The sequence below is a fragment of the Hypanus sabinus genome, chromosome 20 (genome assembly GCF_030144855.1).
Source record: "Hypanus sabinus isolate sHypSab1 chromosome 20, sHypSab1.hap1, whole genome shotgun sequence".
In the NCBI taxonomy this organism is placed as follows: domain Eukaryota; kingdom Metazoa; phylum Chordata; class Chondrichthyes; order Myliobatiformes; family Dasyatidae; genus Hypanus; species Hypanus sabinus.
Genome location: NC_082725.1, coordinates 409,423 through 422,930, shown reverse-complemented (window position 1 = coordinate 422,930; position 13,508 = coordinate 409,423). Strand labels below are relative to the sequence as shown.

Below are 13,508 nucleotides of genomic sequence, written 5' to 3'. Positions count from 1 at the left end.
TAATGTAGCAGGATCCTCTTTTGAGTCAGTATGGGTGGAACTCAGGAACATGAAGGGAGCAGTTACCCTACTGGGAGTATTCTACAGGCCCCCAGGTAGCAACAGAGATACTGGGGAGCAGATTGGGAGGCAGATTTTGGAAAGGTGCAAAAATAACTGGGTTGTTATCATGGGCGACTTTAACTTCCCTAATATTGACTGGCTCCTGATTCGTTCCAATGGCTTAGACGGGGCAGAGTTTGTTAAGTGCATCCAGGATAGATTCCTATCACAGTATGTTGACAGGCCGACTAGGGAGAATGCCATACTAGATCTAGTATTAGGTAACGAACCAGGTCAGGTCACAGATCTCTCAGTGGGTGAGCATCTGGGGGACAATGACCACCGCTCCCTGGCCTTTAACATTGTCATGGACAGGAAAATTTTTTAATTGGGGAAGGGCAAATTGTGAGGCTATAAGGCTAGAACTTGTGAGTGTGAATTGGGATGATGTTTTTGCAGGGAAATGTACTATGGACATGTGGTTGATGTTTAGGGATCTCTTGCAGGATGTTAGGGATAAATTTGTCCTGGTGAGGAAGATAAAGAAGGGTAGGGTGAAGGAACCATGGGTGGCAAGTGAGGTGGAGAATCTAGTCAGATGGAAGAAGGCAGCATATGTAAGCTTTAGGAAGCAAGGATCAGATGAGTCTATTGAGGAATATAGGGTAGCAAGAAAGTAGCTTAAGAAGGGGCTGAGGAGAGCAAGGGGGCATAAGGCGACCTTGATGAGTAGGGTAAAGGAAAACCCCCAAGGCATTCTTTAATTATGTGAAGAACAAAAGGTTGACAGGAGTGAAGATAGGACCGATTAGAGATAAAGGTGGGAAGATGTGCCTGGAGACTGTGGAATGAATCATCCTGAATGAATATTTCTCTTCGGTATTCACCAATGAGAGGGAACTTGATGACGGTGAGAACAATATGAGTGAGGTTGACGTCCTGGAGCATGTTGATATTAAGGGAGAAGTGTTGGAGTTGTTAAAATACATTAGGACAGATAAATCCCCAGGGCCTGACGGAATATTCCCCAGGCTGCTCTATGAGGCGAGGGAAGAGATTGCTGAGCCTCTGGCTAGGATCTTTATGTCCTGGTTGTCCACGGAAATGATACCAGAGGATTGGAGGGAGGAGAATGTTGTCCCCTTGTTCAAAAAAGTAGTAGGGATAGTCCAGGTAATTATAGACCAGTGAGCTTTACTTCTGTGGTGGGAAAGCTGTTGGAAAAGATTCTTAGAGATAGGATCTATGGGCATTTAGAGAATCATGGTCTGATCAGGGACAGTCAGCATGGCTTTGTGAAGAGCAGATCATGCCTAACAAGCCTGATAAGTTCTTTGAGGAGGTGACCAGGCATATAGATGAGGGTAGTGCAGTGGATGTGATCTACGCGGATGTTAGTAAGGCATTTGACAAGGTTCCACACCATAGGCTTATTCAAAAAGTCAGAAGGCATGGGATCCAGGGAAGTTTGGCCAGGTGGATTCAGAATTGGCTTGCCTGCAGAAAGCAGAGGGTCGTGATGGAGGGAGTACATTCGGATTGGAAGGTTGTGACTAGTACTGTCCCACTAGGATCGGTTCTGGGACCTCTACTTTTTGTGATTTTTATTAACGACCTGGATGTGGGGGTAGAAGGGTGGGTTGGCAAGTTTGCAGATGACACAAAGGTTGGTGGTGTTGTGGATAGTGTTGAGGATTGTCGAAAATTGCAGAGAGACATTGATAGGATGCAGAAGTGGGCTGAGAAGTGGCAGAAGGAGTTCAACCCAGAGAAGTGTGAGGTGGTACACTTTGGAAGGACAAACTCCAAGGCAGAGTACAAAGTAAATGGCAGGATACTTGGGAGGGTGGAGGAGCAGAGGGATCCTTGAAAGTTGCCTCACAGGTAGATAGGGTAGTTAAGAAAGCTTATGGTGTGTTAGCTTTCATAAGTCGAGGGATAGAGTTTAAGAGTCACGAGGTAATAATGCAGCTCTATAAAACTCTGGTAAGGCCACACTTGGGAGTACTGCCTCACTACAGGAAGGATGTGGAAGCATTGGAAAAGGTACAGAGGAGATTTACCAGGATGCTGCCTGGTTTAGAGAGTATGCATTATGATCAGAGATTAAGGGAGCTAGGGCTTTACTCTCTGGAGAGAATGATGAGAGGAGACATGATAGAGGTATACAAGATATTAAGAGGACTAGATAGAGTAAATAGCTGGCACCTCTTCCCCAGGGCACCACTGCTCCATACAAGAGGACATGGCTTTAAGGTAAGGAGTGGAAAGTTCAAGGGGGATATTAGAGGAAGGTTTTTCACTCAGAGAGTGGTTGGTGCATGGAATGCCTGCCTGAGTCAGTGTGGAGGCAGATATACTAGTGAAATTTACGGGACTACTAGACAGATATATGGAGGAATTTAAGGTGGAGGGTTATATGGGAGGCAGGGTTTAAGGGTCGGCTCAACATTGTGGGCCAAAGGGCCTGTACTGTACTGTTCTATGTTCTATCCTTGTGGGCATATTTGCTGGAACTTTTGGGGAGGGTTTAAACAAATTTGGCAGGAGGATGGGAAATGAATGACAGTGCTGAGGATGACGTAGTTTTGTATAGAGGCAGTGTGCAGCAAGACTATCAGGAAAGACAGGCAGATGATGGCAAAATTTAGGCAATGGGATGAGTTGCAGTGTAACACAACAAAATTGAAAAGGGTGACAACACATGACTGAATGTGTTATATTTGAATGCATGCAGTATACAAAATCAGGTGGATGATGTTGTAGTACAGATAGAGGTTAGTATGTATGATATTGTGAACATCACTGAGGAGTGGCTAAAAGATCATAGCTGGAAGCTTAACATCCAAGGATACACACCGTATCAAAAGCACAGACAGGTAGCTAGAGAAGATGGACTGGCTCTGTTGGTAAAAAATGAAATCAAATCTTTAGAAAGAGGTGAGATAGGACCAGAAGATGCAGAATCATTGTGGTTAGAGTTAAGGGTAAAAAGATTTTGATGGAGTTATATACAGGCCTCCAAACAGTAGCCAGGATGTGGGCTACAAATTACAATAGGTAGACTGGGAAAAATCACATTGGTGCTGACTTTGGACCCAAGAAAGAGAATGTTTTGAATCCCTATGAAATAGCTTTTTAGAGCAGCTCGTGGTTGGGCCCACTAAGGGATCAGCTAATTCTAGATTGGGTGTTATGCAATGAAATGGATTTTATTACTAGGCAGCTTAAGGTAAAGGAATCCTTAGGAGAAGTGATCATAATAAAATAGAATTCACACTGCAATTTGAGAGGGAGAAGCTAAAGTCAAATATTTCAGTATGATTGTGCAATAAAGGGAATTACAGAAGCACAAGAGAGGATCTGGCAAAAACTTATTGGAAGGGAACATGAGCAGGGATGATGGCAGAGCAGCAATGGCTGGAGTTTCTGGGAGCAATTCAGAAGGCACAGGATAGATGCATCCTGGAGATGAAGAAATATTCTAAAGGCAGGATGACACAACCTCAGCTAACAAGAGAAGCCAAAGAGAGGGCATATAATAGAGCAAAAGTTAGTGGGAAGTTTGAGGATTGAGAAGCTTTTAAAAACCAACAGAAAGCAACAAACAAGGTCATTCAGGAGGAAAAGATGGAATACTAAGGTAAGCTATCCAATAACATTATTCAAAAGTTTCTTCGGATACATGAAGAGTTTTATAAACTGGTAAGAGTAGATATCGGACCACTGGAAAACGATGCTGGCAAGGTAGTAATGGAGGACAAGGAAAAAGCAGACAAACTGAATAAGTAATATGCAAACACAAGAAAATCTGCAGATGCTGGAAATCTAAACCAATATACGAAATGCAGGAAGAGCTCAGCAGACCAAGCAGCAGCTACGGAAAAGAGTATACACTCAACGTGTTGGGCCAATATCCTCCATCAGGACAGTAATTTGCATCAGTCTTCACTGTGGAAGACACTAGCAGTATGTGCAAGCTCAAGAGTGTCAGGGGGCAGAAATGATTGCAGTTGCTATTACTAGGGAGAAGGCTTTTGGGAAACTGAAAGGCCTGAAGTAGATAAGTCACCCAGTCAAGACGGACTACACCCCAATGTTCTGAAAGAGGTGTTGGTGAGATTGCGGAGGCATCAGTAATGATCTTCCAAGAATCACTAGATTCTGGCATGGTTCCAGAAGACTGGAAAATTGCAAAAGTCACTCCACTCTTCAAGAAGGGAGAGAGACAAGAAGAAAGGAAATTATAAGCCAGTTAGCCGAACCTCAGTGGTTGGGAAGATGTCAGAATCAGTTGCTAAAGATTAGATTTTGTGGTACTTGGAAGCCACATGATAAAATAGGCCAAATTCAGCATGGCTTTTGGTGGAATTCATTGAAGAAATAACCAGCATGATAGACAAAGGAGAATTGGTGGATGTCATATACTTGGATTTTCAGAAGGTCTTGGACAAGGTGCTACACAATGAGGCTGCTTAGCAAGATACAAGTCCATGGTATTACAAGAAAGACACTAGTATGGATAAAGCATTGGCTGATTGGCAGGAGGCAAAGAGTGGGAATAAAGGTCACCTTTTCTAACTGGTTGCCTGTGATTAGTGGTGTTCCACAGGAGTCAGTATAAGAATCACTTCAGTTTACTTCACTTCTTTGCATGTCAATGATTTGGATAATGAAACTGATAGGTTTTTGGCCAAGTTTACAGATGACACGAAGATAGGTGGAGGGGCAGGTAGAGCTGAGGAAGCAGAGGAGCTGCAGAAGGACTTGGATTAGAAGAGGCAGATAGAATGCAGTGCTTGGAAGTATATGGTCATGCACTTTGGTAGAAGGAACACAAGCAAAAACTATCTTTTAAATGGGCAGAGAATTTAAAAAATCCATTGTGCAAAAGGACTTGAGAGTTCTTGTGCAAGATTCCCTCAAAGTTAACTTGGTGGTTCAGTCAGTGATAAGGGAGGTAAATGCAATGTTAAGTGTTCATTTTTGATAGAACTAGGTTATAAAAGCAAGGATGTCATGTTGAGGCTTTATAAGCACTTGTGAGTACTGTGAACAGTTTTGGGCCCTTACCTAAGAAAGCATATGCTGACATTGAAGAGTGTTCTAAGGAGTTTCATAAAAATGATTCCAGAAATGAAAGACTTATCATTTGAGTGTTTGATACCTCTGAACCTGTAGTTGCTGGAAATCAAAACAACAAGAGGGGATTCTCATTGAAACCCATCGAATGTTGAAATGCCTGGATAGAGTGGATGTGGAAAGAATGTTTCCTATAGTGTGGGAGTCTAGGACCAGAGGAAATAACCTCAGAATAGGGGTATGTCCATTTAGAACAGAGATGAGGAGGAATTTCTTTAGGCAGAGGGCAATGAATCTGTGAAATTCATTGCTGCAGGTGGCTGTGAAGTTCAGGTCACTGGGTGTATTTAAAGTAGAGGTTGACAGATTCATGATAAGTCAGCGCATGAAAGGATACAGGGAGAAGACAGGAGAATGGGATTGAGACTGATATACATCTTATCATGATAATGCTAGCACTAGGCAACAATGTAGTAATGGCAGCACAAGTGGTTTTACAATCTTGATTGAGGTTTAATCATTGGTCAGAACATAAGGGATAACATAATTGAACAGAACAGTAAAGCACAGGAACAGGTATCTGACACCACAATGTCTGTTTAACATCAGTGTTTACTATTCTGATGAAGAATCATCTATCAGAAATATTTTGGTTCTCTTTATATGGATGTGGTCTCACTTGCTATTTCCAACATTCGGCGTTCATTAACAAGAGGGCTGGGTTTATTGACCTGTCTGTATCTACAACGTGATTGCAAAATTATGAAAGCTCTACGTGAAAATTGAATATTCCACATGATTGATTACACCCTCCTCACCAAACCTTTACCTTGGGGTTAAAATAACGACATGACTGGGGCTGAGATCCACCAAACAATGCAATGCGATAATCATGCTTCTTTTGTCTTGGCCGTGTACTTTCTCCCAGCTCTTCTCGATCCTCTGGAGACAAAAGATGATAGCGCATGCCACCTAAAGAGGGTAATGAATAACAATGAAAAGTTGCAAAGACTTCCTTAAAGTTTAGACATAGAGAAGGTTGTTTAAATCCTCAGAGTTAAGATAATCTGTCCCTCTGAAAGTGTAAACTGTCATTCTACTTGTGCAGCCCAGTGCCAGCATAGATCAGATAGAGCAGAGATCCCTAACTGCTGGTCCATGAACCCCTTGCTTAATGATATTGGTCCATGGCAAAAAAAATGTTGGAACCTCTGAGATAGAGTAAAATCTTACATCAACCAGCAACACACGGTTTAAGACCACCATCAAAAGCAATGCCGGACTGCATTTTCCACCATTCTCACAATGTGGAAAGAAAAAAAAACAGGTGCTTTGCAGTACATCAACATAAAGATCATATCCAGATATGATCTGGAGGCTTTATTGGCCTTATTTCATTCAATAATACTCATCAATTCATTTGGATTCAATTCAAAGTAATTCCTCACAGGTAAAAAGTCAGTGCTTTAAAGACACACTAACAATTTCTAAAGAAATACATATGATTCAAACTAAGTACTTCAATTTATTGGAGCAATACTCACAAAATACTGGAGGAACTCAGCAAGCCACGCAGCATCTATGGAAAAAAAATATAGTCGATGACTGTACTTTTTTCCATAGATGCTGCCAGGCCTACAGAGTTCCTCCAACATTTTGTAAGTGTTGCTCAGATATCCAGCATCTGCAGATTTTCTCTTCTTTGTGATTAAATTTATTGAAGAATATTTTCACTAATTATAATTTGACATTAAGACCAAATAATACTCCAATATTTAACTGATGTGATTCCTAACATAATAAATGGATGCTATTGTAACATAACCAGCAGAGCTACTTCCTCACAGATCTAGTGACCCAAGTTCAAAAGTGAGCTCAACTGTCACGTGTGGAGTTTGCATGTTTCTTTCCGCATCCCAAACACAAGTGAGCTAGTATGTCAATTGACCACTGTAAATGGCCACTAGTGTGTATATTAGAGATAAAATCCAAGCAGTGTTAAAGAGAAAATGGCAAGAATAAAAATGGGATCAGTATGGGGCTATTATAAATGACTCAGCAGGCACCTGACTCTATGACCTCAATCAGACAACTATCTTCCACTGTTGCTACAACTTGTGCCTATTTTTGGTTTCATTTTGAGTTCAATAATTATCAAACGTGTCTATAGGATTTTATAGAATCCCAAGTCAGTTAGGAAATTTAAATCTGAGATCATGCATATGATTTTAAGTCTTCAGACCAAAGCCCAGGAAACCTTCATTGAAAAGATTAATGTGAAATATGTATTCAACACTATAATCTACTTAGCTAACCGTGTTTAAGCAATCAGACCTTTTCTACCCTAAATAAATATTGCAATGATTCAAGAAGGCACAAACATACTTACTGATAACCATTTTAAGACACTCTGGATTGTCCTGAATGAGTGATTCTGCTTGGACAGTTTTACTTAAGAAATTCTTAGAGATTAGTGGAAATCTGACTTTAGCCAGAATATCAACCATATATTGCTGCCGATTGAGTTCATCATACTTTAACCATCTAACTGCGGCATCATAAACCTATAATGAAACAAAAATATCACAAAATGAAAGAACATTAGAAATCACACAAGTTTGTTATTAAATCGCTTTCTGCCTATTCCATGAATCAATGAAATTATGGCAATTTCTACACTATTCCTACAAACCCAAACAGTGGCCTCTTGACCAAATTGCTTATTATCTAGATCAAGAATTGCAAACATTTACCACTCGTGCCCCAACACCCATGTTAATAAATTTTTTACTTCAGTACAGCATACAGCCAAATGTTTATCCTGACTGAATGTCTCTCACTCGGTTACTCATTTTCAACTTCCACTTTCCTTACAATGCTTTAGAACACAGAGCATCACAGGAACAGGCCATTTGGCCCACAATGTTGAGCCGAACCAGCTAAAAAGCAAATCAAAAACATCCAAATATAATCCCTTCTACCTACACAATGTCAATATCCTTCCAGCTTCCTTACACACGTGCCTATCCAAACATTTAAACAGCCTTCTTGCTCTTTATTTGGTTCAATGGTTGGCACCCTTGCCCATCCCTACAAGGATATAATTAATGAATTTAAAAGGTATGACTATGTCCTGGAACAAATAGTTCAAATCTTATTGTGTATACTATCACTCTGTACGTTATTAGTTAAGTCAGCACACTAAGTGCGTTTTTAAATGTTGCTGCTGTAATAAAACAATTACCCATCCAGGATCAATGAAGTACTTATTATTATTATTATTTATTAAATCTGCCACTCTTTGATACCATGTCTCAGATTCTAGCTCATCAGCTGAGTTGAAGTTCCTTGAGTTTTGGACATCCACTGAAAGCATGGTCTTAAAATACTTTCCATCAGCTCCCACGTGCTGCAACTGTTAAACGTAACCTTACATGCTGCACCTGTTTTAAATTTATTCCATAGATTATAAAACTGGATTCTTGCATACACTGATTCATCATGTCTTCATAACAAGGCACTGCACAAAACATCAAGCTTTAACAGAACCTATATATTTAAAATGTATATTTCAGAAGCCATAATTTCCAAATCTGTTGCCAGTTACTTCAATTAAGAAGTTGTATCTGGTTACTAAGTCAGCTATTGGCAAATTACTGACTTACCACTTTTCATTAACTACTTACCACTTCAAATAAAAATGATTTAACAATAAAACAAAACTACTTAACATGAAACCATGCACTTACTCACAAAAGTCCAGGCTACGCTAACATTAAAACCTGCCTAAGTAGTTATACACACAAAATGCTGGAAGAACTTAGCAGGTCAGACAACAGCAGGAATCTAGTCCTGATGAAGGGTCTCTGACTAAAACATCAACCCTTTATTCCTTTCTATGAATGCTACTTGACTTGCTGAGTTTCTCCAGGATTTTGAGAGCATTACTATCTGCAGAATCTCTTGTATTCATAACATAGTTAGAAATCTCCAGGAAAAGGAATTTGGAAATCACTGTTTATACCTGGTCTTCTGCTCTAACTGTTAGTGCATCTTGCTTCAGTAAGTGAGTTACTCTTTTGACATCAAGTTGTAAAAACTCATCCGTTTTGTAAACTTCAGTGAAATGCTGATGAATGAATCCATCTGCTGATATCTTGAGTTCAGGGCAGTCAAGGCACTCTGCCAAAACACTTATTCCTGCAAACAAAGTCAGATAGAATCATAGAATTTTGTGGCACAGAGCATAAGAGAATTCACAATTAGTGTCAGTGTCTCCTCTTAGCTTCTCAGCTCAGAGTGGCTTAAATTACCTATGATGAGAGAGTGACAGGTTGCACTCAATACCCTAATTCTATCCCAATCATTAGATTCTATCCCAGGTCTTCCAGTTCCCAGTAGTCTGGCATCACCTGGGGATCTATTTAAATGGTGAGAGACCAAGAGCTGTAGGTGAACAGGATTTAGGCACTTGTTATAAAAAGCACTAAAACCAAAGTTACTGACATGATAACAGAAGAAGTACTTCCACTGGTGAGGGATACAGAATTAGAGGACCCAGTTCCTCTATGAAGTTTGGAAGAAGGTTTTCACACAAATGTTTATGAAACTAGGCCACACATCCTCTAAAAGGCTGATGATGCTGGGTCAACAAATTTAAATGAATAATAGCAAGAGATTTTTTTGAGAATGGATTGGTCTACCCAAGAATAATGATAGAGAAAATGGAAATAAGAAAACAGATCAGCCAATATAAATAAATTGGCAACAACATAAAGTCAAGAAGCTAATGATCTGCTCGAAGTCCAATGTAACACCTTTAAATGTCATTTCCTTCAAAGTACATCCTGCCCAGGCTCAGACATGTGAATCTGCAAATGACATAATGAATCATTATCCAAATGAGGTTAGAAATGATCAACTTTTGCTCGAGAGTCAGTCAGACCTTAAAGCAAGTTAGAGAATTGGCTTATCCCTGCATTTTCTAGCTGGCCCGGAACTTCACACAAGAACCCACTCCTTAATCAGAGAGTGCTGAGAGAAAATGCAGTGTTTTACTGAGTATATCTGACTCACTGGACCAGGAGAGAGACATGCAATGATGAAATTTTGACCAGGAGCTCCCAAACTTTTGCATGCCACTGTACATAGGAGCTTTATACAGAATGAAAAGTACATCACCATTGCACAGTACTGCTCTTACTGTTAATCAATGACATACCAAGACAATTTGAAGCATCAATTTGTTCTTTGAGGAATTCAACACACATTTTCTTCACTGGTTCAATCTGATACTGGTTTGCTGCATCCAACAGAGATTGAACATTATTGCTGTTAACAGAGATCCTGAAAATATTAAAACAATTTATTAAAAACTGTACATGTTCCTTTGAAGGGATGATTTATTCTAATCATGCAACTATGCTGTTATTATTGTATAACAAGTTAACTTACGGATAAAATCAAATCCCATCACTGACATCCTTCACATCTGGAGAAGGATGCTTATGAGAGAATGCTATTAGTAACATAGAAAAAAAACTACTGCACAATACAGGCCCTTCAGCCCACAATGCTGTGCCAAAAACATGTACTTACTTTAGAAATTACCTAGGGTTACCCATAGCCCTCTATTTTTCTAAGCTCCATGTACCTATCCAGGAGTCTCTTAAAAGATCCTATTGTATCTGCCTCCACCACCGTCGCTGGCAGCCCATTCCAAGCACTCACCACCCCTGACATCTCCTCTGTACCTACTTCCAAACACCTTAAAACTGTGCCCTCTCGTGACAGCCATTTCAGTTCTGGGAAAAAGCCTCTGACTATCCACACGATCAATGCCTCTCATCATCTTATACACTATACACCTCTATCAGATCACCTCTCATCCTCCATCACTCCAAGAAGAAAAAGCTAAGTTCACTGTTCTTGGACTACAGTTCAGTATTTAACACCATAATTCCATCCAGGCTCAACAGGAAGCTCAGAGACCTCAGCCTTGACCCTGCCTTGCGCAGCTGGATCTTGGACTTCCTGTCACCCTAACCCTTCCTGTCAGATCACCAGCAGGTGGCAAGAGTGGGCTCCCTCACCCCCACCCTGCCTTTCAACACTGGAGCCCCTCCTTTACTACCTGTAAACCCATGACTGTGTTGCCACCCATAGCTCTAATTTGCTAATTAAATTTGCTGACAACACTACATTGATTAGCCTAATTTCAAACAATAATGAGGTGGCCAACAGGGAAGAAGCCATCTTTCTGACACAGTGGTGTCAAGAAAGCAACCTCTCCCTCAATGTTGCAAAAACAAAGGACCTGGTTGTGGATTACAGGAGGAATGGAGATGGACTAACCCCTATTGACATCAATGGATCTGGGGTTGAGAGGGTAAACAGCTTCAAGTTCCTTGACATCCACATCACTGAGGACCTCATGTGGTCTGTAAACACCAGCTGAGTGGTGAGAAAAGCACAATAGCACCTCTTTCACCTCAGACGGTTCAGTATGGGTCCCCAAATCCTAAGAACTTTCTACAGGGGCACAATTGAGAGCATCCTGACTGGCTGCAACACTGCCTCGTATGGGAACTGTATCTCCCTTAATCACAGGACTTGGAAGAGAGTGCTGCCGACAGCCCAGCCCATCTGTAGTCCCATGATTCAGGACATTTACAAGGACAGGTGTGTAAAAAGGGCCCGTAGAATCACTGGGGACCTGTCACCCCAACCTCAATCTATTCTAGATGCTACCATCCGGGAAACAGTACCGCAGCATAAAAGCCAGGTCCAACAGGTTCAGGGACAGCTTCTTCCATCAGGCCACCAGACTGATTAACTCACACTAACTTGCGTGTATTTCTATGTTACATTGACTGCTCTATTATAAATTTCTATGATTGCACATTGCACATTTAGATGAAGATGTAACGTAAAGACTTTTACTCCTCATGTATGTAAAGGATGCAGGAAATAGAGTCAATTCAATTAACCACTAGCAGTCAAGTACTTTGGGGGAAGGAATCAACAAGAGCATTCCCACCCCCCTCCATTCTTCCACTACATTGTTTATCCACAAGCACAAGACTTATCTGGAACCTTCCTAAGTATAATTCCACTTTCAGATTCAGGTTCACATTGTGGAGGCCTCAGATCTATTTTAATTTTTATTTGGAGATACAGCATGATAACAGACCCATGTGGCCCAACAAGTACATATCACCCAATTACACCCGTGTAACAAATTAACCTACTGACTGGTATATGTTTGGGACGTGAGAGGAATCCGGAGCACCCGGAGGAAACCGATGTGAAAAGAATGTACAAACTCTTTATAGACAGCAGCGGAATTGAACCCAGGCAGGTCACTGGTACTGTAATAGAGCTTCCTCATTGTAATGCCCTTGAAAAGGTCTCTCTAGGTCAACTTACAAGTGGCAGGAATTGAACTCCGGTCACAGCCTTTTCTAATAATGTAGCACTACTATACTGACTTCAAAAGGTCGCTCTAAAGATCAGCTTACAGACAGTGGTGGGAATTGAACCCAGGTCAATGGCACTGTAACAGCGCTTTTCTATTGTACTGCCCTCATAAGGTCTCTCTAGAGATCAGCTTACAGACAGTGGTGGGAATTGAACCCAGGTCATTGCCGCTGTAATAGGTATCGCTAATCACTTTGTTACTATACTGACTTCAAAATGTCTCTCTAAAGGTCAAACTACAGACAATTGGAATTGAACTCAAGACGTACAAAAAAGCTGGATGAATTGACTTTTAATTTATTTAATTTCAATTTATCAACTGGAATTGAACCTAGGTTGCTAGCACTGTAATACTGTTATGCTAACAGCTATACTACTATGCTGCCTTCAAAAGGTCTCTTTAAGGGTGCCTCCCAGTCTTAGCTCCCTACTAAACATGAGATTAGAGTCATAGAGTCAACACTGGTCCACACCAACCACAGCGTCCTTCCTGATAGTCCCAGTTGCCCACATTCCACCCAAGCCCCTCGCCTTCATGTACTTATCCAAATGTTTATTAAATGCTTTAATTGTACCTGCCTCAATCACTTCCTCTGGCAGCTCATTCCAAATACCACCAAGTTTTCGGAGTAAAGAAATTATCCCTCAGAACTCTTAAACCTCTCCCTCTTATCTTGTATCTGGACCCTTTTAATTTGAGCTCTCCAATCCTGGGGAACAGATTATGACTGTTCATCTTATCCTCCTTGCTGATAATCCACACAGGCACACCTCAAAGATGTTTAGTGCTCTACCCTTTCTACACATGACTGTGTGCCTAGGCACAGGTCAAATGTAATCCATAAATTTGCTTATTACACTACTGTGGTTGGCAGAGTCTCAGATGGCAATGAGAAGACATATGA

The 13,508-nt window shown here is 40.9% G+C and overlaps 1 protein-coding gene across 1 annotated transcript in view; it reads right to left on the bottom strand.

Annotated features, from left to right (window-relative positions):
- The window catches only part of klhl7 (kelch-like family member 7), a 61,995-nt gene that overhangs the window by 37,908 nt on the left and 10,579 nt on the right, over positions 1 to 13,508 (bottom strand). Inside the window, exons 4-7 of the mRNA XM_059944926.1 lie at positions 10,346 to 10,470; positions 9,149 to 9,324; positions 7,514 to 7,688; positions 5,954 to 6,096 (exon numbers count right to left, since the gene is read on the bottom strand). Coding sequence (XP_059800909.1) covers positions 5,954 to 6,096; positions 7,514 to 7,688; positions 9,149 to 9,324; positions 10,346 to 10,470 — 619 coding nt within the window. The remainder of the gene's footprint in view (positions 1 to 5,953; positions 6,097 to 7,513; positions 7,689 to 9,148; positions 9,325 to 10,345; positions 10,471 to 13,508) is intronic.